This window comes from Crinia signifera, chromosome 1 (genome assembly GCF_055691185.1).
Source record: "Crinia signifera chromosome 1, ASM5569118v1, whole genome shotgun sequence".
Classification (NCBI taxonomy): Eukaryota; Metazoa; Chordata; class Amphibia; order Anura; family Myobatrachidae; genus Crinia; species Crinia signifera.
In genome coordinates this window covers 80323914-80350854 of record NC_139217.1, presented here as the reverse complement: position 1 = coordinate 80350854, position 26941 = coordinate 80323914, and the positions used below count along the sequence as shown (strand labels likewise).

Genomic DNA, 26941 nt, shown 5'->3' with positions numbered 1-26941 from the left:
TTGCAGAAATAATATGAAGCAATAAGTTCTTGCAGAAACAAATAAAACTGTTGATGACGGGGTATGCGGAGAGTGGAGGAGACCAGTGGGTAGTACTTGCAGTTGGTAGCAGGAAAATGGCTGGGATGGATCCGAAATCTTCGGAGAGGAGCAACGAGCAGGACCGGACTGGAACGGTGAACTGAGGTGCTGAGCTGTGACCACGGAGCACAGGACCAGATTGGGAATACCAAGGCACTATGGAGGTCAGGAGGGTCCCAAAGGAGCAGCTGTCTCGAGAGACTTTTTGTTCTGACACAGATTTGCCTAGACAGCCTCCCTAAGTACCTAGGGAATAGCTGCCATTGGCCAGAGTGTCAGGAAAGCCAGGAACACCTTCCAACTTGGCCAATGGTATTTTGCCCATACTGCAGCCCTTAACAAAGATGGCGGCGCCGGCCTCCCGGCGCTGCCTGAGTATACTGCGGCTCCCCACAGCGCCCCTGGCTCACTCTGCCGCCGGACACAGCCCCAGACTCCCGCCGCCTGCTGCCGCCTCCAGGGGATCCCTGCACACAGGACAGCCGCCGACGGGCACGGACGGGTGAGTAGACCACCCGCCGTGTCCCGCGGCGGCGACCTGTGACAGCAGGTTTGCGGATATTTGTGGAGGATCTGCTGATCGTGGTAGCTTCGGTTCAATAGTATGGTGGCGGGGCGGGGTCTCCGGGACCGGAGCCCCGCTTTGGCGGGAAAGAACGGCAAGTTTATAGATTTTAGATTAGTTATTAAGTTTTGGTAGTTGCGGAATTGGCTTGTTTTTCGGTGCGCTCGCCTCTCGTTGGCTTAGGCCTTTCGCTGGATTACCCGCTCGGGGACTGCGAACCCACCTGGATGGGTGGGTAGTCAATGTTGTAGGTTGAGTGGATACCGTTTTCTGAGTTAGGCTGATTTACGCAAGTTAGTTTGGGGGGTGGAGCTTAATAAGTTTTAGCCGTTCTTTCTGGCCACCATAAAATAACCATTAAAATAAATAAAACTTCAAAATTAGTTTAAAGTTTAAATAAACTCAGCTAACAAATTCTGCCAAATCCATGTCTCCGAGTCTTTATTTTAGATAAGGTTATGTAGAAGTATAAGTACATCAATTTACATGCTAAGGTCACACATCTGCTGATATGATGTTTAGGACAACGAAATGGCTGCATAGCCATGTAGTGTATTAAACATGATGAAGCTGGGTGTAGGCTTAGGGTAAGCATGTGACTCGGAGTGTCCAATAGGGACATGGTGTTTGGCAGCTTAGCTGGGTTAATATGGGATGCAGGGGGAGGAGTCTCCCTCTCTTCTCAGAAAAATTTCCCGCCCTCCCTTCCCTAATTGTTTTTGTTTTGGGGGGGGGGGTTGGTCTTGGTGTTAATCGCGTTAGCTGATTGGCGGGAAAGAACGGCAAGTTCATAGATTTTAGATTAGTTATTACGTTTTGGTAGTTGCGGAATTGGCTTGTTTTTCGGTGCGCTCGCCTCTCGTTGGCTTAGGCCTTTCGCTGGATTACCCGCTCGGGGACTGCGAACCCACCCGGATGGGTGGGTAGTCAATGTTGTAGGTTGAGTGGATACCGTTTTCTGAGTTAGGCTGATTTACGCAAGTTAGTTTGGGGGGTGGAGCTTAATAAGTTTTAGCCGTTCTTTCTGGCCACCATAAAATAACCATTAAAATAAATAAAACTTCAAAATTAGTTTAAAGTTTAAATAAACTCAGCTAACAAATTCTGCCAAATCCATGTCTCCGAGTCTTTATTTTAGATAAGGTTATGTAGAAGTATAAGTACATCAATTTACATGCTAAGGTCACACATCTGCTGATATGATGTTTAGGACAACGAAATGGCTGCATAGCCATGTAGTGTATTAAACATGATGAAGCTGGGTGTAGGCTTAGGGTAAGCATGTGACTCGGAGTGTCCAATAGGGACATGGTGTTTGGCAGCTTAGCTGGGTTAATATGGGATGCAGGGGGAGGAGTCTCCCTCTCTTCTCAGAAAAATTTCCCGCCCTCCCTTCCCTAATTGTTTTTGTTTTGGGGGGGGTTGGTCTTGGTGTTAATCGCGTTAGCTGATTGGCGGGAAAGAACGGCAAGTTCATAGATTTTAGATTAGTTATTACGTTTTGGTAGTTGCGGAATTGGCTTGTTTTTCGGTGCGCTCGCCTCTCGTTGGCTTAGGCCTTTCGCTGGATTACCCGCTCGGGGACTGCGAACCCACCCGGATGGGTGGGTAGTCAATGTTGTAGGTTGAGTGGATACCGTTTTCTGAGTTAGGCTGATTTACGCAAGTTAGTTTGGGGGGTGGAGCTTAATAAGTTTTAGCCGTTCTTTCTGGCCACCATAAAATAACCATTAAAATAAATAAAACTTCAAAATTAGTTTAAAGTTTAACCCCTTCCCGACATTTGACGTACATTTACGTCATGGTCGGGAAGCACTTCCCGACACATGGCGTAAATGTACGTCATGGATTTAAACTGTCACCGCGTCTATAGACGCGGTGACAGTTTCAACATGTCTGCTGTCCCTGACAGCAGACATGTCCGTGCATGCCCAGGGGGGGCTGCGATGCCGCCCCCCCGTCGGCGATCGCTGTGATTGGCTGTTCAGTGTGAACAGCCAATTACAGCGTTTTCCTGTGTCACCGGCGAATAACGTTCGCCGGTGACACGGGATCGGAGGTGATTGGTGCTGTAAAGTACAGCACCAATCACCGCGGGGTGTAAGGGTGACACTGGTGTCACCTCACCCCGCCCGCCCCCAAAGGCCGTGATTGGTTCGTCGGACCGACGGACCAATCACAGCCAAGGAGGGGGATTTAAACTAACGGTGACTGCACTGCAGACGCCATTCCGGTCTGGAATAGCGTGCAGTGCGGTCACCGTACCCCCCTGCCGCCATACTGACCAGAACCTTGCTCCATACTTGCTCCATACTTACCTGATCGCTGCTTCATCACTGCTTCCTGGATCCTGTTGCTACTTGTGCCTTCCTGTGAAATTGTGCTGCTGCAGTGTACTAGCTAGATAGATAGAGAGATAGATAGAGAGATAGAGAGATAGAGAGATAGAGAGAGATAGAGAGAGATAGAGAGAGATAGAGAGAGAGATAGTGTCAGAGAGTGCTGATCGCTGCTTCATCACTGCTTCCTGGATCCTGTTGCTACTTGTGCCTTCCTGTGAAATTGTGCTGCTGCAGTGTACTAGCTAGATAGAGAGATATATAGATAGAGAGATAGAGAGATAGAGAGAGATAGAGAGAGATAGAGAGAGATAGAGAGAGAGATAGTGTCAGAGAGTGCTATATTTTGTGCTGCTGCAGTGTGATATAGTTATAGATAGAGAGAGAGAGATAGAGAGAGAGAGATAGATAGAGAGGCCTAGTGACAGAGTGCTATATTTTGTGCTGCTGCAGTGTGATAGTTATAGAGAGATAGAGAGAGATAGAGAGAGAGAGATAGAGAGAGATAGTGACAGATTGTGCTATATATTTTTTATATAACTGACTGCTGCCCCCTCCTTTTGTGCTGATCAGTATAAATTAACTGATCAGCAACTTTTTGGGGGCGCAGGTTTTTTTTTATATATAGATATACCTGTCAGTGCTGCTGCTGCAGTGTCATAGAGTGATAGATAGTGAGAGATAGAGAGATAGAGAGAGATAGTGACAGAGAGTGATAGAGAGTGCTAAATTTTGTGTCTGCTGCCCCCGCCTTTTGTGCTGATCACTATATCTGAGGTGATCAGCAACTTTTTTGGGGGTACAGAGGTTTTTTTTTTTTTATATATACCTGTCAGTTGCACCAAAGGTTGTGCACCTGCTGCACCTCACTGGTAATCAGTGTCGCATCACTGATCACCTTTTTTTTGTGTGTGTGTGCTGTGGGGTCTTTTTTTAATTTTTTTTTTACACACACTGTGATTTTGTGGGTGTCCTGTGGCCGCTGTGCGCTGATCAGTGACGTACATCACTGATCATCTTTTTCGGCACAGGGTTGATCTATTTTTTTTTTTTTTTTTATCAAATTCCTGTTGCCTTTGAGCGCTGTTCAGTGACAGACGTTACTGACCAACATCTGTGCTCAATTTTTGGCGCAGGACCTTTTTTTTTTTTTTTTTTTTAACCCCTTCAATTTTTTATTTTTAACCCCTTCATTTTTTTTTTTTTTTTATTGGTATAAAGTATTTTTTTTTTCTGCACCACATACACACTACACACTACATACCCCCCGGATTGAAATAAAGTTTGTACCCCCCCCCTACACTATACACGTGTTGAAACATTTCACTACCAGTAACACAAAAATAAAAATGGCATCCCAAATGTCCTCCCAAATGTCCTCCCAGTCATCCAGGAGAATGTATTCAGTGGAGGAGGCATATGCCATGCTTGCTTCTGACTCTGACACAGCCAGTGATGCAAGCGGGGAATTTGAAGGATTCGCCTTAAGCTCCTCTTCCTCCTCTGCTGATGAGGGACCCCCTCAAAGACGCCCCCGTAGAGCAGCTGAGACCCCCCCCCCAATAATTGATCTCGTATGGACCCCACCACCAGACAATTTTGAGCCCCAGGTTCCTGAGTTTTTGGCCATGCCAGGAATCCAATTTGATTCCACAGGTCTCAGAGAAATTGACTTTTTCAAATTATTTTTCTCTGATGATTTTATAAATTTAATGGTGGACCAAACTAATTTATATGCCCAGCAGTTTATTGCTCAAAACCCCACGTCATCATTTGCTAGGTGGACCCCTGTAGATGCAGTAGAGATGATGACGTTTTGGGGTCTGGTGTTTCATATGGGCATAGTAAAAAAGCCAGAAATTAGGCAATATTGGAGTACAGATGTTCTGTACAGTACTCCATTTTACCGTATGGCCATGACCCGGACTCGATTTGAGACAATTCTTAAATTTATACATTACACCGATAATGCACAGTGCCCACCCAGAGATGATCCCACCTTTGACCGGCTATTCAAAGTCAGGCCGGTCATTGATCATTTCAGTGCCAAATTTGAAGAGGTGTACATCCCTGAAAAATTTATTTGTATCGACGAGTCCCTTATACATTTTAAAGGAAGGGTTAAATTCCGCCAGTACCTTCCCAGTAAGAGGGCAAGGTATGGCATAAAAATGTATAAACTGTGTGAAAGCACCTCAGGGTACACCCACAGGTTTAGGGTTTATGAAGGGAAGGATTCAAGAATTGAACCGCCAGAATGCCCCCCCTCCCTCGTAGGTGTTAGTGGGAAAATTGTCTGGGATTTAGTGCACCCCTTCCTGGATAAAGGTTATCACCTCTATGTGGATAACTTTTACACCAGCATCCCCCTGTTTAAGGCCCTTGGTTCAAGAGGTACAGCAGCTTGCGGTACTGTGCGCAAGAACCAAAGAGGCCTCCCAAAAACGCACATTGCCCAAGTAATGAGAAGGGGTGAAAGCAGGGGAATATGCAACGAAAATATGTTGTTGGTCAAATATAAGGACAAGAGGGATGTCCTTATACTGACAACAATTCACGGAGACAGTACCACCTCCGTCCCTGTACGAGGTACCAGTACCCACACCTCAAAACCTAATTGTATCCTGGATTACAATAGGTACATGGGCGGAGTGGATCTTTCAGATCAGGTACTGAAGCCGTACAGTGCCCTGCGGAAAACAAAAATCTGGTACAAGAAGGTGGCCGTGTATATCATCCAGATGGCACTGTATAACGCTTACGTGCTATTCCGTTCTACCGGCCAGAGGGGGACATTTATGCACTTTCAAGAGGAAGTCATAAAGGGCCTAATATTTGGGAACCAGCAGGCAGAGGGCCCCAGTACTTCTAGTACTGGCCCCCGTATTGTACCAGGGCAGCATTTTCCTGATGAAATCCCCTCCACTGGAAAAAAGGGCAGGACACAAAAAAGGTGCAAAGTTTGCTATAAAAAGGGAATAAGAAAGCAAACTATTTTCCAGTGTGACACTTGCCCCGACAAACCCGGCCTATGTATAAAGGAGTGTTTTAAATTATACCACACATCTATGGAATATTAGGTTCATAATTTCACCGTGCTTCGGGGGTCTTGCTAATGCCACATAGCATCCACCATTCATTCCACCAGAATCTGAGCCGCAAAATCCAAAAATCACTCCTTCCCTTCTGAGTCCTGCCATGCACCCAACTGGTAGTTTTTGGTCACATGTGAGGCATTGCCGTACTCGGGAGAAATTGGGGCACAGATTTTGGGGTGCTTTGTCTCCTTCATTCCTTGTGAAAATGAAAAATTTTGAGCCAGAACTGCATTTTTGTGTAAAAAAATGTAATTTTTCATGTTCACTGCCCACTTGTATCAAAATTGGTGAAACCCCTGGGGGTTTGAAATGTACACTATACCCCTAGATGAATTCCCTGAGGGGTGTAGTTTGCAAAATGGGGTCACTTGTGGGGGGGTTCCACTGTATTGGTGCTTTGGGGGTCTTGCTAATGCGACATAGCACCCACCATCATTCCACCAGAATTTGTGCTGCAAAATCCAAATATCACTCCTTCCCTTCTGAGTCCTGCCACTTTTTGGTCACACATGAGGCATTGCCGTACTCGGGAGAAATTGGGGCACAGATTTTGGGGTGCTTTGTCTCCTTCATTCCTTCTGAAAATGAAAAATTTTGAGCCAGAACTGCATTTTTGTGTAAAAAAATGTAATTTTTCATTTTCACTGCCCACTTGTATCAAAATTGGTGAAACCCCTGGGGGTTTGAAATGTACACTATACCCCTAGATGAATTCCCTGAGGGGTGTACTTTGCAAAATGGGGTGACTTGTGGGGGGGTTCCACTGTATTGGTGCAACATAGCACCCACCATTCATTCCACCAGAATCTGTGCTGCAAAATCCCAAAATCACTCCTTCCCTTCTGAGTCCTGCCATGCACCCAACTGGTATTTTTTGGTCACATGTGAGGCATTGCCGTACTCGGGAGAAATTGGGGCACAGATTTTGGGGTGCTTTTTCTCCTTCATACCTTCTGAAAATGAAAAATTTAGAGCCAGAACTGCATTTTTGTGTAAAAAATGTAATTTTTCATGTTCACTGCCCACTTGTATCAAAATTGGTGAAACCCCTGGGGGTTTGAAATGTACACTATACCCCTAGATGAATTCCCTGAGGGGTGTAGTTTGCAAAATGGGGTCACTTGTGGGGGGGTTCCACTGTATTGGTGCTTGGGGGGTCTTGCTAATGCAACATAGCACCCACCAAAATTCCACCAGAATCTGAGCTGCAAAATCCAAAAATCACTCCTTCCCTTCTGAGTCCTGCCATGCACCCAACTGGTATTTTTTGGTCACATGTGAGGCATTGCCGTACTCGGGAGAAATTGGGGCACAGATTTTGGGGTGCTTTTTCTCCTTCATACCTTCTGAAAATGAAAAATTTTGAGCCAGAACTGCATTTTTGTGTAAAAAAATGTAATTTTTCATTTTCACTGCCCACTTGTATCAAAATTGGTGAAACCCCTGGGGGTTTGAAATGTACACTATACCCCTAGATGAATTCCCTGAGGGGTGTACTTTGCAAAATGGGGTGACTTGTGGGGGGGTTCCACTGTATTGGTGCAACATAGCACCCACCATTCATTCCACCAGAATCTGTGCTGCAAAATCCCAAAATCACTCCTTCCCTTCTGAGTCCTGCCATGCACCCAACTGGTATTTTTTGGTCACATGTGAGGCATTGCCGTACTCGGGAGAAATTGGGGCACAGATTTTGGGGTGCTTTTTCTCCTTCATACCTTCTGAAAATGAAAAATTTTGAGCCAGAACTGCATTTTTGTGTAAAAAATGTAATTTTTCATGTTCACTGCCCACTTGTATCAAAATTGGTGAAACCCCTGGGGGTTTGAAATGTACACTATACCCCTAGATGAATTCCCTGAGGGGTGTAGTTTGCAAAATGGGGTCACTTGTGGGGGGGTTCTACTGTATTGGTGCTTGGGGGGTCTTGCTAATGCAACATAGCACCCACCAAAATTCCACCAGAATCTGAGCTGCAAAATCCAAAAATCACTCCTTCCCTTTTGAGTCCTGCCATGCACCCAACTGGTATTTTTTGGTCACATGTGAGGCATTGCCGTACTCGGGAGAAATTGGGGCACAGATTTTGGGGTGCTTTTTCTCCTTCATACCTTCTGAAAATGAAAAATTTTGAGCCAGAACTGCATTTTTGTGTAAAAAATTTAATTTTTCATGTTCACTGCCCACTTGTATCAAAATTGGTGAAACCCCTGGGGGTTTGAAATGTACACTATACCCCTAGATGAATTCCCTGAGGGGTGTAGTTTGCAAAATGGGGTCACTTGTGGGGGGGTTCCACTGTATTGGTGCTTGGGGGGTCTTGCTAATGCAACATAGCACCCACCAAAATTCCACCAGAATCTGAGCTGCAAAATCCAAAAATCACTCCTTCCCTTCTGAGTCCTGCCATGCACCCAACTGGTATTTTTTGGTCACATGTGAGGCATTGCCGTACTCGGGAGAAATTGGGGCACAGATTTTGGGGTGCTTTGTCTCCTTCATACCTTCTGAAAATGAAAAATTTTGAGCCAGAACTGCATTTTTGTGTAAAAAAATGTAATTTTTCATTTTCACTGCCCACTTGTATCAAAATTGGTGAAACCCCTGGGGGTTTGAAATGTACACTATACCCCTAGATGAATTCCCTGAGGGGTGTACTTTGCAAAATGGGGTGACTTGTGGGGGGGTTCCACTGTATTGGTGCAACATAACACCCACCATTCATTCCACCAAAATCTGTGCTGCAAAATCCAAAAATCACTCCTTCCGTTCTGAGTCCTGCCATGCACCCAACTGGTATTTTTTGGTCACATGTGAGGCATTGCCGTACTCGGGAGAAATTGGGGCACAGATTTTGGGGTGCTTTTTCTCCTTCATACCTTCTGAAAATGAAAAATTTTGAGCCAGAACTGCATTTTTGTGTAAAAAAATGTAATTTTTCATTTTCACTGCCCACTTGTATCAAAATTGGTGAAACCCCTGGGGGTTTGAAATGTACACTATACCCCTAGATGAATTCCCTGAGGGGTGTAGTTTTCAAAATGGGGTGACTTGTGGGGGGGTTCCACTGTATTGGTGCTTGGGGGGTCTTGCTAATGCGACATAGCACCCACCAAAATTCCACCAGAATCTGAGCTGCAAAATCCAAAAATCACTCCTTCCGTTCTGAGTCCTGCCATGCACCCAACTGGTATTTTTTGGTCACATGTGAGGCATTGCCGTACTCGGGAGAAATTGGGGCACAGATTTTGGGGTGCTTTTTCTCCTTCATACCTTCTGAAAATGAAAAATTTCGAGCCAGAACTGCATTTTTGTGTAAAAAATGTAATTTTTCATTTTCACTGCCCACTTGTATCAAAATTGGTGAAACCCCTGGGGGTTTGAAATGTACACTATACCCCTAGATGAATTCCCTGAGGGGTGTACTTTGCAAAATGGGGTGACTTGTGGGGGGGTTCCACTGTATTGGTGCAACATAGCACCCACCATTCATTCCACCAGAATCTGTGCTGCAAAATCCCAAAATCACTCCTTCCCTTCTGAGTCCTGCCATGCACCCAACTGGTATTTTTTGGTCACATGTGAGGCATTGCCGTACTCGGGAGAAATTGGGGCACAGATTTTGGGGTGCTTTTTCTCCTTCATACCTTCTGAAAATGAAAAATTTTGAGCCAGAACTGCATTTTTGTGTAAAAAAATGTAATTTTTCCTTTTCACTGCCCACTTGTATCAAAATTGGTGAAACCCCTGGGGGTTTGAAATGTACACTATACCCCTAGATGAATTCCCTGAGGGGTGTAGTTTGCAAAATGGGGTCACTTGTGGGGGGGTTCCACTGTATTGGTGCTTGGGGGGTCTTGCTAATGCGACATAGCACCCACCAAAATTCCACCAGAATCTGAGCTGCAAAATCCAAAAATCACTCCTTCCCTTCTGAGTCCTGCCATGCACCCAACTGGTATTTTTTGGTCACATGTGAGGCATTGCCGTACTCGGGAGAAATTGGGGCACAGATTTTGGGGTGCTTTGTCTCCTTCATACCTTCTGAAAATGACAAATTTGGAGCCAGAACTGCATTTTTGTGTAAAAAAAATAATTTTTCATTTTCACTGCCCAGTTGTACCACAATTGGTGAAACCCCTGGGGGTTTGAAATGTACACTATACCCCTAGATGAATTCCCTGAGGGGTGTAGTTTGCAAAATGGGGTCACTTGTGGGGGGGTTCCTAACTTTTAGCATCTTATGGTGCCTTGAAACCTACATGGTGCCTAAAAAATAATCTCATAAAAAGGAGGCTCCAAAATCAAGTAGGTGCTCCTTCTATTATGAAGCCTGTGGTTTGGTCACCGTGCACACTAGGGCCACATATAGGATATTTATGAAAACAAAAGAATTGGGGGAATCAATTTTTAGTCACATTTCTCTAGTAAAATGTACTGTGTTCCTTATAAAAATGTATTAAAATTGCAAATCTGCAAAAAAAAAAGAAATTTTGAAATTTCACCTACACTTTGTTTTAATTCCTGTGAAACACCTAAAGGGTTAACAAACTTCCAAAATGCTGTTTTGAATACTGTGAGGGGTGCAGTTTTTGAAATGGCATCATTTATGGGGGTGTCTCACATACAAGTCCCTCAAAGTCACATCAGAACTGAACTGGTCCCTAAAAAAATCAGTGTTTGAAATTTTCTTGAAAATTTGAGAATTTGCTATTCATATTGTAAGCCTCCTAGTGTCCCAAAAAATTAAAATGAAGTTGAAATAATGATGTCAACATAAAGTAGACATATGGTCTATGTTAGTTATTCACTATTTTGAGTGGTAAGATTATTTGTCTCACAAGCAGAAAATTTAACATTTTGCAAATCGCTAAATTTTCCATTTTTTCACGATATTTTGGTATTTTTCACAAAAAAACACAGACTGTATCGACCCAAATTTACCACTAATTTGAAGTACAATGTGTCACGAAAAAACAATCTCAAAACCACTGGGATAAGTAAAAGCAAAAAAAAGTTATCCCCACTTAAGTGAGACATGTCAGATTTGAAAAAAAGGGCTCTGTCAGGAACGCAAAAACTGGCTCTGTCAGGAAGGGGTTAAATAAACTCAGCTAACAAATTCTGCCAAATCCATGTCTCCGAGTCTTTATTTTAGATAAGGTTATGTAGAAGTATAAGTACATCAATTTACATGCTAAGGTCACACATCTGCTGATATGATGTTTAGGTTGCAGCTATAGACGGGCTAGAATATAATATCCGTTATCAACTGGTGACACAGAGGTTTCACCACGTAGTCACGCCTGTGTGGACTTTGTTTTCACCACAGTTAGCACCTGATATTTTATTATCTTCAAAGTAAATCTGAAATTACAAGTCGGTGCCAGGGACTACCCTCACAAACAATACACTGAGCATAATGATACACGAGTACTGCCGTCATTTATTTATTTATTTGTTCAGTTTATGGAGATAAAATGAAAGAACATTTTCTTACTAAACTTATACACTCCCTGTTCTGCATATACTGGGTTTCCTAAGACCCATGATGCACTATGATCTATGCCCCGCGCTTGTGAATGTCCCATAAAATTTGCCATGATCATGTTTAAGGACCAAAGTTTTCACTATCCTATTTTTATTCAAACCACAGCTGTCCAACATTTTAGTTGTGAATATAGTTTGCCGTTAGCTGAACTTCATGATCGCTTGACCCGACTAACCCGTTCACACTGCACAGCAATACGGCAACAAGCCGCTAAGAACCCTTCTTTTTTCCCGGTTCAAATTGTCGTGTTGCTACTGGTTAGCTGTAACCGGTAACCCCTTTCACATCACACCAATTACCAGGTCGGACCAGCGAGAAACCGGCATGAATCCGGTAATTTTGTGCGCTGTGAAAGGGGTATTAGTTACATATATTTGGCTATTCAAATCGTATTACTAATGCCCTTTGGTGTGCTGGAGGAAAACCTCCCCTCCCTTTCTGCACCTGAGGGGCATTTCTTATTTAATTGAGCAGCTTTCACGGGTCAATCTGTGTCGGCATACCCGTGTCTCTAACCCAGGTAAGAAGCAGAGTTGGCAGTTTGAACCATTTACACTGAAAAAAAAAACACTGTTAAAAGGCAAATTACCGGGTTGACATGCTTGACCCGGGAATTTGCCTAGCAGTGAAAACTGGGTATTATACAGCTTTGTTGTGTAGTTTAACCCTTTGAGTGCCAACATCTGATACTAAATATTTTCGGCTAACCACCGAAACGGGTGTTTTCAGGAAAATAGACGCAATTATTGTTTGATAAATGGGTTGGCACCAACTGCCTCACCTAAACAGCCCTGCCCCTGTGGCACGGATCACTTGGTTCCAGTAGAACCAAGAGAACAGGTCACTGTCGGACAGGCAAGGCACGTTAGAATGGTCTCCAGGTACATTTATATAATAAACAGGGGAAGCCTCAGCCACAACTATTCAATAGAATCAAATTTCCAGGTACTTTTTTCTCTCCAGCAAAAATAACATTCAGTTTGACAAATAATGTTATTTCAAAGTGTGTCATGTTCATACAACATCTACCTAAGCACTCTACAGTAGATCAGGGCTGTTGTGAAACTACACATCCCAGCATGCATTACCACAGTTTTATCATTCTCTAATAGCAAACCTGTGGCAAGTCATACAGGGACTCGTAGTTTCACATCAGCTGGAGATGGATGGAGACAGGTCCCCTCCTCTCTTGATGCACCCCTGGTTGGAGTAGAGGCTGCTTCCAACTCCATGTGTAAATGCACCAGGAGGAGTCCAATGCCTCCTGCTGCAATCTATCTTTTATATTAATAACTCCACCACCAGACCTGGAGCTCCTTAGCCCAATTTTATAAATAAATAGTGCTAACCACAACTGTACTCAATACAGACTAAAGTATTACATTGTAAACATATGAAGGCAAAACAGCATCCTAAAAATAGTAAGCTTGCAAGCTTGGCTCTCCTCTGGTACGCATGTCTTGTATTACCCAGTCTCAGGGACAGATTAGTAACTACTGGAAAAGTGGCCCTGGAAATTTTTTTAGAGGTAACTCACGTAGGCGGAACTTAATCAACTGTAGGCAGAACAAACACACAATTAGAACAGTACTGTACCTGGAGACATCAGTGATAGGGATGGCCATCGTTGCCGTTTCCATCGATGGCAATTCTGCAACTGGCCATCGATAGTGCTTAACTATGGAATGTAGACCATCGATATATTTACATATCGATGGTCATCTATTGTATTTGGAAAAAATTAGTAGATAGGTCTATCGTGCATCCAGCAGCCACTAACTTGTGATTCCAGTAAGGCCCCTCAACACCTTCACCAACACCATACAAAAACAAAAGAGGAATACAACTTATCAGGCACTCGGAGTATTGAATCAACCCGGATCTCTTCGTGGCATTCACATAAAAGTGAAAAAAAAATGAGAGTATAGAATAGTGAAGTAAGTTTTTTTCACAATATTTTCATTTAATAAAACATCTCATAAAATGACCTTTTTAATGTCATTTTATGAGATGTTTTATTAAATTAAAATATTGTGAAAAAAAAGTACTTCACTATTCTATGCTCTAATTTTTTTTCACTTTTATGTGAATGCCACAGAGAGAATCATGTTTATTCAAGACTCCGAGCGCCTGATCAGTTGTATTCCTCTTTTGTTTTTGTATCCATTGTATTTGATTGATTGGCCTGTGGGCCTATCAAAACACAGGGGGCGGGGTTTCGCGGGTGTCGAAGAAAAACATAGTTTCTATTCCATCGATGGAGGGAAACCATCTCGTTCTCACTCATCGATAGCAAAAGTATTCAACATCGGCCATGAACCATGGCCGATGGCCATCCCTAAATCAGTGATAGGCAAGGGAAAAGCAACAAGCAATAGTTGGTAGAGTTACACCAACAAAAGGCGGAGCATGTCACAGTAGCTGAAGCTAACACAAAGAAAAGCTGGAAAGTATTGTACTCTACCACAAGTAGTTAAGACAGGAAAACTGGGGTAAAATGTTATCCCCTGCACTTACCAAATTACTTTTTATAGGAATTTTAGCTACTTCAAGCTATAGGGTGGGTTATACTAAACAAAAAATGTGGTAAAAAACATGTTTTCTGGTTTTTTACCGTATGTTTAAATTCACTAAAGTCCCTCCCGGTGGGGCTTCGCTGTAGGGATTACGCCAGCTTGAAGCTTATGGATTTCTCTTCACAGTGCTGCTGTGTGAGGGATCAAACATGGATTCCTCCCAGCATTCCCTGCGGCAGCCAGCTTCTCTGTGCATGCGCAGCTGGACTTCCCTGTCAGAAAAGAGGAAGTCCAATCAGCCGAGGGGATCACAAAGGGCAGCTGTTATTGGGAGAGCTGTACTTTGCGTGGCTCATCGCATATGTTAATACATAAGCAATGAGCATTTGGATGCCGCACACAGACATCTCTTCAGCTCCTCCCTGACTATGCTGCTGTCTGCAGAGTACAGCAGCGGAGGCGGTGTGTGACCCCCTTCCAACCTCCATACTGACCACAGGATGTTGCGGTCTGGAGGATGGGCTTCCCCCATTGATGTAAACAGGAGCCGGGTCAGATGAATGTGACAGGTAGCAGGTGGGATGAATGTGACATGTAGTGTGACATAGAGGTGCATGTCCCTGCATCACCCCACCATCTCTGTCCCTGCATCACCCCACCATCTCTGTCCCTGCGTCACCCCGCCACCGCTGTCCCTGCGTCACCCCGCCATCTCTGTCCCTGCATCACCCCGCCATCTCTGTCCCTGCATCACCCCGTTATCTCTGTCCCTGTATCACCCTACCATCTCTGTCCATGCGTCACCCCGCCATGTGGCATAATGTGAATTTTGGCTCAATCCGTGTGGCATAATGTGAATTTTGGCTTAATCCGTGTGGCATAAAGTAAATTTTGGCACTTTCTGTGTGGCATAATGTGAATTTTGGCTCAATCCAGGAGGCATGATGTGAATTTTGGCTGATTCCAGGTGGCATGATGTGAATTTTGCCTCAATCCATGTTGCATAACGTGAATTTTGGCTCAATTTATGTAGCATAATGGGAATTTTGGCTCTTTCCGGGTGGTATAATGTAAATTTTTTTGCTCATTCTGTGTCGCATACAGTAAGTGGAATTTTGGCTCTTTCCGCATGCCATAATAATTAAGGGGGTCTACTACTGTTTTGCATAATGTGTATAAGGGGCATACAGCATGGTACACTACACTCAAGGACATGCCCCTCTTTTTCTGGAGTGTGCACATAACTTCAGCCTTTAATTTCCCATACCTTACCATACCCCCACTTCAAAATTTCCACTTTGACCATTGCACACACATATTTATAGGTAGCGCACCTCACACACTTACACATTAGACAGATACAGCACAACACAACACACCACAGTACACACACCCACCCACATACACTACAACACACACAAACGCACAGTATAACGCACACAAAAAACACAAAAATAAATGCATCATAGGTGCTAAATCTCAGGAGGGATGTGGAATTCATCAACACACACCAGCTATCAAGTCAGGAGTGTTGTGTTTCAAACAACAACAACAGCCCTGATTTCATTGCTGGCATTGAGGCCCTTATTCTGATCGGTGCGGCCGGATCCGAATATGCGGCCAGGACCGTGCGTGCGAAACCCCGCCTTCCATACGGATCGCCAACTCCGTCCGTACGCGGTAAGAAGCTGGCCGAACGGACCGCACGTGTATTTTTCACGGAATACGCCTCCTCCATCTCAGGGAACCTCCCCCATCATTTGATGGTCGCAGACCATCGAATGCAGGACCGAGTGGTCCACCAGCTCCCGCAACCTCAGACCACACGGACATTTTTCCGTGCAAAAGCAGGGATCTGGGCAGGCAGCTGACATCCGGCGATGTCATATGTCCGCCCCATACACGTGCGTCACGGCCGCATTACCATACGTACGCCCAGCATTTGCATGGGAACGCCCATGAAACGCGGGGCGTATGCATATGGTAATGAGCCCAAATAGCCCTTCACGCCCCTCTCCACCCCCTGTTCGGAGTGTTCACATTTCATGCGGGATTTGGCCGTACGCCCCGCTCGCACATGCGCAGAGACGCCTCTGCACATGCGCAGACACAAAACATCGGCGGCACGAACGCACGCGGATATTACCGCACCAACCAGAATAAGGGCCTGAGTATCATAGCAAACACATTCTAACATTATGGTGGAGGTTTTAATAAATTACAATCTTGAGCCATAAATGCAGCATAAGACAATATTTTACAGCAATTTTGGAAATTAAAAAAAAACAAACCAAGGTTGTCCCGGGCAACGCCGGGCGGGTCAGCTAGTGGAATAATAATTTGTCTTATACAGTATTTCCTATATTGTTACATTTCATAAAGTATAATTATAAGGTGACAGCCATTTAGTCAAGTAGCCTAAAAGAAAGACAAAAAATACACTGGTGGGTTTCAGGAAATAAAGAAGAGGAATAGGATGGACCTCTCAATGAGTAAAGTGACTCCAAAAAAATATAATACAGTCTATGGGGTAAGTTTACTAAGATGAGAGTTCTATTGATGATGGGATGGGAAGTTGTCCATAGCAACCAATAACATTCTATCTTTTATCTACTACCGTGTTTCCCCGATGATAAGACATCCCCCGAAAATAAGACCTCCCCCAGATTTTGGACATGTGTCCAAAATAAGACCTCCCCCGAAAATAAGGCCGATTCAAATTTCAATCCTGTGGATTGCAAACAATAAATACTAGACCCCGCTAACTTCCGCTAACCTCCAGGTGATCTTCAATCACCTCTGAGGTATTTAGAGACCTCCGGCTTCTACAGATGCCGCTTTGCTCCCGGTCCCAGGGATGCATTGTGGGAGCAGCGTGAGGTCGCCGCGCACATCACGCGGCTGCAGCAGAGCACGGAGCGCTGGCGTTGATGAGACAGAGAGGAGGAGAGGTGTGTAAAGGAGGCTACGGTACGTTCCCTCTCTTTAACTGGGGGCATGTTTACAAGGGGCACTGGGGCATTTTTACAAGGAGCACTGGGGCATGTTAACAAGGAGCACTGGGGGCATGTTTAAAAGGAGGACAGGGACATGTATTAAAATAAGACCTCCCCTGAAAATAAGGCCTATGGTGTTTTTTGTGGGTTGAAAAAAAATAAGACAGTGTCTTATTATCGGGGAAACACGGTAGAACATGGGTGGGAACCTTTTTTGTGCCATGGGCCAATTTTACGGTGGAAAAATCCTTTGCGGGCCATATGTAAACATTTCTCTTACAAATTGTCCTGCTGCAGCCGTCCCACGCTCCGGACGCTGCACCTGAATAGGACTGACAGTCTCTGGTTGCTGTTGATTAAGAGGAATCTCGCAAGAACTACCGACCTCTCGTAAGAAGTCCCCTGTACTTGACTCCTGGCAAAGCCGACGGGTGGATAGGAGGGCCACTCAGACCAGCTACAGGGGCTGCATACGGCCCCGGGGCCTAAGGTTCCCCACCACTGTGCTAGAAGGTGCTATTCTAGCTATCTAATATTTGTTACTGCCCAAAATACACATCTTTGGCTGTATGGCAAAGGTAAGGTTTTCAAGGTACTGCAAACAGATGTTAATTTGTTTCACTCATGGAGAGTGGTTAAATATTTTGCTGTTCTAGTGTTTGATGTGATGGGAAATGTACAGGCGTCACAATGATGTCCCTAACAGTATGTTTTAAATGAACACCCTCTTTTTAGTCACACCCTGCTACTAAACTTTGTACAGAGTTACTGAAATATTTCATGGAAAGGTCAGATCACTGTGTTACCTGTACTACGCACACTGCTAGTGAATCACCTGTAACTAGCCAGAGAGCGCAGTGTACACACATCACACATAAGCAGCAAGTTTCATCCTGCTCTGATGGCAAAAGTTTCTTTGTGTCTCAGCCCCACCCTCCCCGTCACTGTATCCCTACCTGAGTCATTGTATGAGCTCACCTGTCACCACACACTACCTGTCACCGCACACTACTTGTCACCAGACACTACCTGTCACCAGACACTACCTGTCACTGCACACTACTTGTCACCGCACACATCCTGTCACCGCACACATCCTGTCACCAGACACTACCTGTCACCAGACACTACCTGTCACCGCACACTACCTGTCCCCACACACTACCTGTCGCCGCACACTACCTGTCGCCACACACTACAGTACCTGTCCCCACACACTACCTGTCACCGCACACTACTTGTCACCAGACACTACCTGTCACCAGACACTACCTGTCACTGCACACTACTTGTCACCGCACACATCCTGTCACCGCACACATCCTGTCACCAGACACTACCTGTCACCAGACACTACCTGTCACCGCACACTACCTGTCCCCACACACTACCTGTCGCCGCACACTACCTGTCGCCACACACTACAGTACCTGTCCCCACACACTACCTGTCACCGCACACTACTTGTCACCAGACACTACCTGTCACTGCACACTACTTGTCACCAGACACTACCTGTCACCAGACACTACCTGTCACTGCACACTACTTGTCACCGCACACATCCTGTCACCAGACACTACCTGTCACCAGACACTACCTGTCACCAGACACTACCTGTCACTGCACACTACTTGTCACCGCACACATCCTGTCACCAGACACTACCTGTCACCAGACACTACCTGTCGCCACACACTACAGTAGCTGTCCCCACACACTACCTGTCACCGCACACTACTTGTCACCAGACACTACCTGTCACCAGACACTACCTGTCACTGCACACTACTTGTCACCGCACACATCCTGTCACCATACACTACCTGTCACCAGACACTACCTGTCACCGCACACTACCTGTCCCCGCACACTACCTGTCACACACTACAGTACCTGTCAACACACTCTACCTATCACCACACACTACCTATCACCACACACAACCGGTCACCACACGCAACCTGTCACCGCACACTACCTGTCACCGCACAGTACCTGTCACCGCACACTACCTGTCGCCACACACTACAGTACCTGTCCCCACACTCTACCTGTCACCACACACTACCTATCACCACACACAACCGGTCACCGCACACTACCTGTTGCCTCACACTACCTGTCACCGCACACTACCTGTCACCGCACACTACCTGTCACCACACACTACCTGTGAGCTCTGAGACACCTGTGCTAGACAAACACACAGATTTCTCCCCTCATCCACAAATCCACACATAGGTTACACAGTACAACTAAAAACAACTAAAGTGTTTCATATAACAGAGGCACAACATAATGACAATCCTGTATAACCTGTTACACTACAGTATGTAGCATCACTACTGCAATCCTATGGGAATTCTGTGGCACAAATTCCATGATCACTAAATTAAGAAACTGCAATGTTCCATTTAAAAACGACAACATCAACACAATACTGTAATATGTATATAACATTACAGGTAGTAATCTATTATACAGTACTACACAAAGAATGCCATGAACCCCAGCACTGTAACTACGCCAGTATCGTATGATAGGTAAGCAGGTAGCTCAGCCACTACTTGATCATTCCTCACATTTTACATTTTAGTAGGATTCTCAGAATAAAGTCAGGATTGTATATAATCAACCCCAGCAACGGATGGGAGAGCTATTTATACATAGAATACAAGGCAACAGGTGATAACACCTTCCCCAGGTGAGCACACAGTCTCCCATAGGTGACAGGACAGAGTACATTAAATGCCTCTCCTACAGTATAATGACAGGAGGTCGGGACAAGAGAGGGCGATGTTACTGACCTGTATTACACACTGTCCCATCTGGCACTACAATAACAGGTGGTGTCTGTGCCATCCTTCTATCCAGGAACAGTCCCCTGAGCTCTCCCTCCAGAGTCCCCCACTCCTGGTACAGGAGTAGTGTGTTACTGTGTTGTCAGCTCTGGTTCTCTGTGTGTTGTGGACCGGCCCCCTCCCTGCCTGCACTACACTGTGCCTGGGTGAGGGCTACTCCCATTTAAAGTTGCAGTAATTACTGTGTATACTCATGGTCACATTACCTGTACAGAGCCCTGTAGCTGTCAGCAAACTATATGTATTATACAGCTAGATGTTATTATTATATGTATTATATATGTGTTATTATATGTATATTCATATATATATATATATCTATATCTATATATATATATATATATATATATATAGATATATATATAGATATATATATAGATATATATATATATATATATATATAGATATATATATATATATATATATATATATATATACGTCGATGGGCTCTGGCACTCGCTAAACCAGCAATACTTCTCCCGTTGCCATCCGCAATTAGGAACCAGCAGGTCCCATACAATCCAAAGTCCGGCGGCACTCAGAGTGTAATGACAAAATGACAGCCAAAGGCAATATATATCAATATTGCCTTTGGCTGTCATTTTGTCATTACACTCTGAGTGCCGCCGGACTTTGGATTATATATATATATATATATATATATATATGTTATTTGATATGTGTGTGTCTATATATATATATATATATACACGTTATTTGATATGTGTGTGTCTATATGACGTGATCCTGCGTCCCTGGCTGTCTGCTTCCAGCATACTAGTGAGAGGTCCCAAAGTCTTCGCGGTGTGACATCCCTGGACACAGGCCTACAAGTGCGGCGGTGAGAGCGGTCTGCCTTGGAGGTTTTTCCTGATGCCATCTGACGTCCCCCACCTGTTCCATCATACCGGTTGATGTACCACGATTTGCTGGCAAGCTGATTGTTCTAAACCTTGATGTATGTGAGCATATGTACATGAGTAAATTTATACATTCATTATACTCACGAGTGTGCTTTTTTTCCTTTCTTCTGCAAGTACTGTACTGGATCCTTTGGTGAGGATCTTCAAAAAAGCGGCACATATCGAGATATTACTGGATTCTATACCTTCAGAGGACTGTGTTTTTGCGCTGGTATTTTCTCTGTATCATATATATATATATATATATATATATATATATATATATATATATATATATATATATATACACACACACATACCTCCCAACATGACCCAAGCCAGGAGGGACAAACTACTCTGCTCCTGGACTTTCCTCTGATGTTTGATTGCCATCACCTGTTTTTGAACAGGGTAAGTGATGAGAAAGGTGTTTTACAACAGGTGATGGCAATCAAAAAGTAAGAGAAAAGCCCAGGAGCAGAACAAAGTGTCCCTCCTGGAGAGGGTCATGTTGGGAGGTATGTATATATTAGGGTGACCAACTCATCCCTTTAATCCGGTACACATATTAATTACACAGGTTCTGTGGCTGGCTCTCTCACCTGATTTTAAACTGCCACACTTCAAGACTCCATTTCACCTGGTTTTAAACTGCCACAGAACCTGTCTAATTAATATGTGTCACGGATTAAAGGGATGAGTTGATAACCCTAATATATATATATATATATATATATATATATATATATATATATATCCATCTGGCAACCAGCACACCCTTGGCTGTGGTAGAAACTTAAACTTGTGCCCTGGTGCCTTCCACAGCGCAGGCTGGCACCTGCGTACAAATATCCCAGCAATACAGGTGGCACTCAGAGACGATCAAAAGAGTGAACCAACAAGGATGCATATTATAAGCTAGCTACATAAACTGACTGAGGGATTCTCATGACAGAGTTGTTGAGCGTCCGCAGCGCAAGTAAGTAAATCTAGGGCCAGAGAGGGTGTATAAACTGTATAAAATACAGTATTACTAATGAAAGAATCGGAAAAAATCAATCACTTGAAAAATGTGGTGTCCTGACAAACATGTTACAGAATTTCCGTCTAGTCAATCTTAGTCTTGACAACATGAACGAATGTTTACTCAACATTTTCGTATAAAAAAATTCCTCTTTTCGTTATTGTTACATTTTAGTCACAGAAAAAAATATTTTTGTCTAAATTTTCGTCTACAAAATTAACACTGCTCCCATCTTAGTAAATAGGTCCAGAATTGTCTTGTTTGCAAGTACATAAATAAATCATAGTGTGGCACGTTAAGTCATACATTAAGTCATATGTCTGCTGTAAATGAAGGCAATGAGCCACTCAGAAGACCACGAAGACCTTGGATGTATGGCCTTTTCCCTGACAGGTTAGATATGTGGTATCATGCACTGAGGGTAAAGAGGATGAAATTTCCCACACCAATATGAAATAATTGCTAAGATGGGTCCTAAAAATGTTTTTATTGATTGTTTTGCTATAGAAATGTGGGTAATAAGCGTGAAAAGACTATACAGTTAGGTGACCAACCATCCTCCTTTAGGGAGGACAGTCCTGCTTTTGTAACTTCTGTCCTCTCTCGAAAGTGTCCTTATTTATGTTCTCCTTTATTGCCCTTAATAACATTGCGGCGGCGGTGGCTTCCACATTCAGATCTCTCTTAGAAGTTGGGAGGTATGGGTTGCTTGGGGCCAGTGGCGTAGCTATAGCACCGCAGCCCCCGCGGTCGCGGGAGGGGGGCTGTGCATATGGGGGCGCCGGGGGGGCTGCGGTGCTATAGTAATCCCACCCCCCCATCCCCCGTAGGCTTACCTGTCCGCACGTCCCGGCTCCCCTCCTGGCTTCAATCAATGCTATGGAGACGGACCACGATAAAATGGCCGCCCCATAAAGCACACTGTTCTCTGAAACTGTCTGCGGTATGGGGGCGGCCATTTTATCGTGGTCCGTCTGCATAGAATTAATTGAAGCCAGGAGGGGAGCCGGGACGCGCGGACAGGTAAGCCTGCGGCAATGGGGGGAGGGGGCACGGGCAGCCGGGGGGGGGGCGCCCCAAACAAAGCTACGCCACTGCTTGGGGCCCAAAGCATATGCTTGCACCTGGGCCTACGAGTCGCTAGTTCCACCACTGCCCACCCTGCTAGCCTATTTAGGTTTGCTACTTGTTTCTTTATTTATGATATTTTTTTCTTCAATTTGTTTGTGTCCTCCTTTTCATTGTAAAAAAGTTGGTCATGAATGCATTGTTTGTGTTCATCTTTTTTGTCATTTCGCAAGTATACATGTCTCACTTATGTTTGAATCATTTTCAAATATTTGTTCTTATGTTTATATTGCTACATTTTGTACCTAATTTGTCGTAGATTTGAATTATCTGCTTTACACACCTCCCAACAGTCCCGCTGAGGTCTATTCCCTCAGCCAGAGGGGCTGGGGACATGGCTAGAGGCTCACACAGCCTCTGGGCCATGCCCCACAGCTACAACATGGGGGCATGGCCTTACAGGTGAAATGTTTTATGGACCACACCCCTTTTCAGCAAGCCACACCCCCTAATTTTCTATGTCCCTCTATACTGAGCTAGGAAGTTGGGAGGTATGGCTTTATGCTACAAAATCACTAATAAAATATATTAAATAAAAATGCTGGTCACTATATATATATATATATATATATATATATATATATATATATATATATCCCAGCAATACAGATGGCACTCAGAGATGATCAGAAGAGTGAACCAACAAGGTTTATTACTGCGTGAGGCAACATTTTGGGTCTGCGCCCCCCTTAACAAGCCAAAAACAACAAGACAAGGGTCTTGTTGTTTTTGGCTTGATAAAGGGTCACAGCCCCGAAACGTTGCCTCACTCTGTAATAAACCTTACAGCTTAATTTTATTTTGCAGTAGACTAGTACTGTACTACTTACTTGTATAAGGCAGGTTGTATTTTTCTTTTGTTATTTAAATAACATTTATTAATAAAAGAAAACCCGCCAATTATTGGGGTTATTCTTGTTGATTTGTTTGGATGCGAATTCAGATTCTTGCAAGACAAGCACAATCTGCCCTGTGAATTGTGGTACGCCGGCCCACCATTCGCATGGCATATAAGTTTGCATAGCATAGGAATGGATGATTTACATAGACACCCATAGACATCCAGTCGCCGACCATCAACAGATGTGGTGCTCACACGCAAATATATACATGTATTCATTGGCAGTATCTTATATAGAGCAGCATATTCCGTTGCGCTTTAAAATTGGAGACTACACAAACTGGGTATAAACCAACCGCCATAGAGGTAGGAGGGCCCTGCTCACAAGCTAGCTTTCAGTCTACAGGGTGACTCTCTGGTCAATTTTATATGCGTGTACATTCTCGCAGAAATGGGCGGGAAGCTGACATCCGGTGATGCCAGCTGCCCGCCTCCGGTGCCCACGTCACCTGGCGATTACCATTGGAACGCCTAGCGTTTTCTTGGGAATGCCCATGAAATGCTGGGTGTTCCCATGGGCAAGTACCCCTGCCTGCCCCCCCCCCCCCCCCCCGCCCAATCTGTTCACCGTGGCCGCACGGACCCAGTGCATGAAGTTGCACAGAAATGCACATGCGCATTGAGAAAACATTGGCCCCGTGCGAACAAATGGGCCACTGTGAATGGACCTGAATGAGGTCCTATACCCATACACCCTATTAGGAGCTTGGTTGGGGCAGGGTCCAGATCACAGGAAGTGGAATGCCAAATCTGGGCAATTTCAGCAATTTATGTCCACTGGGTCAAAGCTGGTCCATAAGGATACATAAGGACTTACATTGTCAGGCTTGTTAGTTTGGCATTCCATCGATGGCACTGTGGAGATTCCAGCCCCAATGGCTGATATTTTATCTGAAAAGAATTTAGCAAACTCATTACATCTTGCATGTTTCATCATGCGGCAGGCATGCTGGCTTGCAAAGTATTTCCAATGTGCGGAAAAGTTGAGCAGGCCTATTGTTTGCTGGAGCAGTTTTAAGCATTGCACACTGTCTTTTAAGGACTTGCAGAGACTGAGGTCCCCTGACACTGGGCTGCAAGCTTAAATGTTAAAAATCCCAGCGGCAGATGACTCCATTGCCTCCCAGAGTTCTGCCTCTGCCCCATATTGTAGGTGTTTTTTTTCCCCAAGGTGCCGGGACACGGAACATAGCTTTGCCCCAACAACCGCAAAGCCCTTGCCCCAGGTTATGATTGGCCCATGGGCCATTTAGTCAAGGAAAAGGGATAGGGGTGAACCATCGATTGGTGAAACCATTGATGGCCATTCATTGCACAGAATGCATCCATTGATGGCACTTGCAATACAGTCATCAATGTCAACCATGGATAGCGACCACACCAATGGCTATCCCTAGTTTGTATACAGCTGTTTGCTTAATAACACAATTTGCTGGGAAAATAACGTTGTTGCCATTTTCTTGGAGATCTGCGCATATACAGTGGAAAGACCACACCACCTGTCTACTCCCCTGCAATTCTGGCAAGAGAAAAGGGAGCCAGTATGCAGACTGCACACTGCTGAATTGCCTTAGGACGAGATGTACTAATGGAAAATGCAGTAAAACCCTCGTTTTCAAGGTCTTACCGCATTTCCCGTATGCACCAGTTGCTGTGTTTCCGATGCAGAGGGTAAAGCGAGCAAAAGATGGAGTCAACCTGCTGTATTGGCTTCTTTTTTCATTGGTTCTGTCAGCGAGATCCTTTTGCGGGTACACAGACCTACTCCAGCGTCATATACCCGTGACCGACGGCCATCACAAATGGCAACTTTTATCAAGAGAGCTTCCCTCTTTGCATACTAATCACATACATAAGCGATAAGTACAAGCACGTTAAGAGGTGAGATGTACCGTGCAAGGTTGGTACATACTGACCATTATACTCCCCTGAATGCATGTCTGTCTTATGATTCCACTAGAGAGCAGTGTGGGTGTGATAATACTTATGGACATACTCTAAAGGTGGCCACACCCTAGTACGTTTTTTTTTGCCGATCAGCCGAAATTAAAGCAGAATGAAAGATCAGAAGATTTAGAAAAAGTTCAATAGGAACGCACATTGGATCTTAAGAGAAATCTTTGATGAAGATGTGCGCTTGCCTGAAATCTTTTGTCCAGGACGGACTAAAGATTTCAAGGCTAATTTATGCGCACATCTTAAGATGGGGGGACGCGTATTACTTCACAGGTATTATGCGTCCCCTCGCGTGGCTCGCTGCGGTCGCCACGCTTCGGGTTGGCGTTCATCGTGGGGTGGCGTTAACAATGGGGGGGCATTTGACTTACAAATTACCCATCAGGGTGGGGGGCCATTTAACATTGGTTCCTATGTAAAATCGGGTCCATCGCATTGGTCGCATTGTATGCCATTATAATGGCATACAATGGACCCGATTTTACATAGGAATTTAACATTACATACAATGCTTACAATGTAAAATCGGGTCGGACGCGTCGGTTGCATCACATGACATTATAATGGCATGCGATGGACCCGATTTTACATTTGTCGGGAAACCTCAAAAAAAGCCAGAAATCGGGTCGGTCGGGTCCCATCGCATACCTTAAGTTAAGGTATGCGATGGGACCCAATGGGCGCCGTTCTAGGAAACAAGTACCGCATCTTCAAAGTAGGAAAATATGGTGCATGAATGAATGTCTCTTGACTCATTTGTGGGCAGCATGGACGGTGTAATGGTTAGCAGTACCACCTCACATCACTGAGGTCATTAGTTCGATTCCTACCATGGCCCTAACTGTGAGGAGTTTGTATATTCTACCTGTGCTTGCGTGGGTTTACTCTGGTTTCCTCACACAAGCCAAAAATATACTGGTAGGCCAATTGGCTCCCAACAAAATTATCCCTAGAATGTCTGTGTGCGCATGTACATGTGGTAGGGAATATAGATTATATCCTCCACTGGAGCAGGGACTG

General features: G+C 44.6%; 1 protein-coding gene across 2 annotated transcripts in view; it reads right to left on the bottom strand.

Annotated features, from left to right (window-relative positions):
- NIPAL1 (NIPA like domain containing 1) overlaps positions 1 to 24891 on the bottom strand; it is a 67952-nt gene extending 43061 nt beyond the window's left edge. The window contains exon 1 of one of the 2 annotated variants that reach the window (XM_083168019.1): positions 24783 to 24891. Coding sequence is in view for 1 of the 2 variants with exons in the window: in XM_083168002.1 (XP_083024128.1) it covers positions 19957 to 20011 (55 nt within the window). In the remaining variant the exon portion in view is untranslated. Of the gene's footprint in view, positions 1 to 19956; positions 20123 to 24782 lie in introns of those variants that run through there. The other variant, XM_083168002.1, reaches the window with a different exon arrangement.
- Positions 24892 to 26941: the final 2050 nt, after the last annotated feature.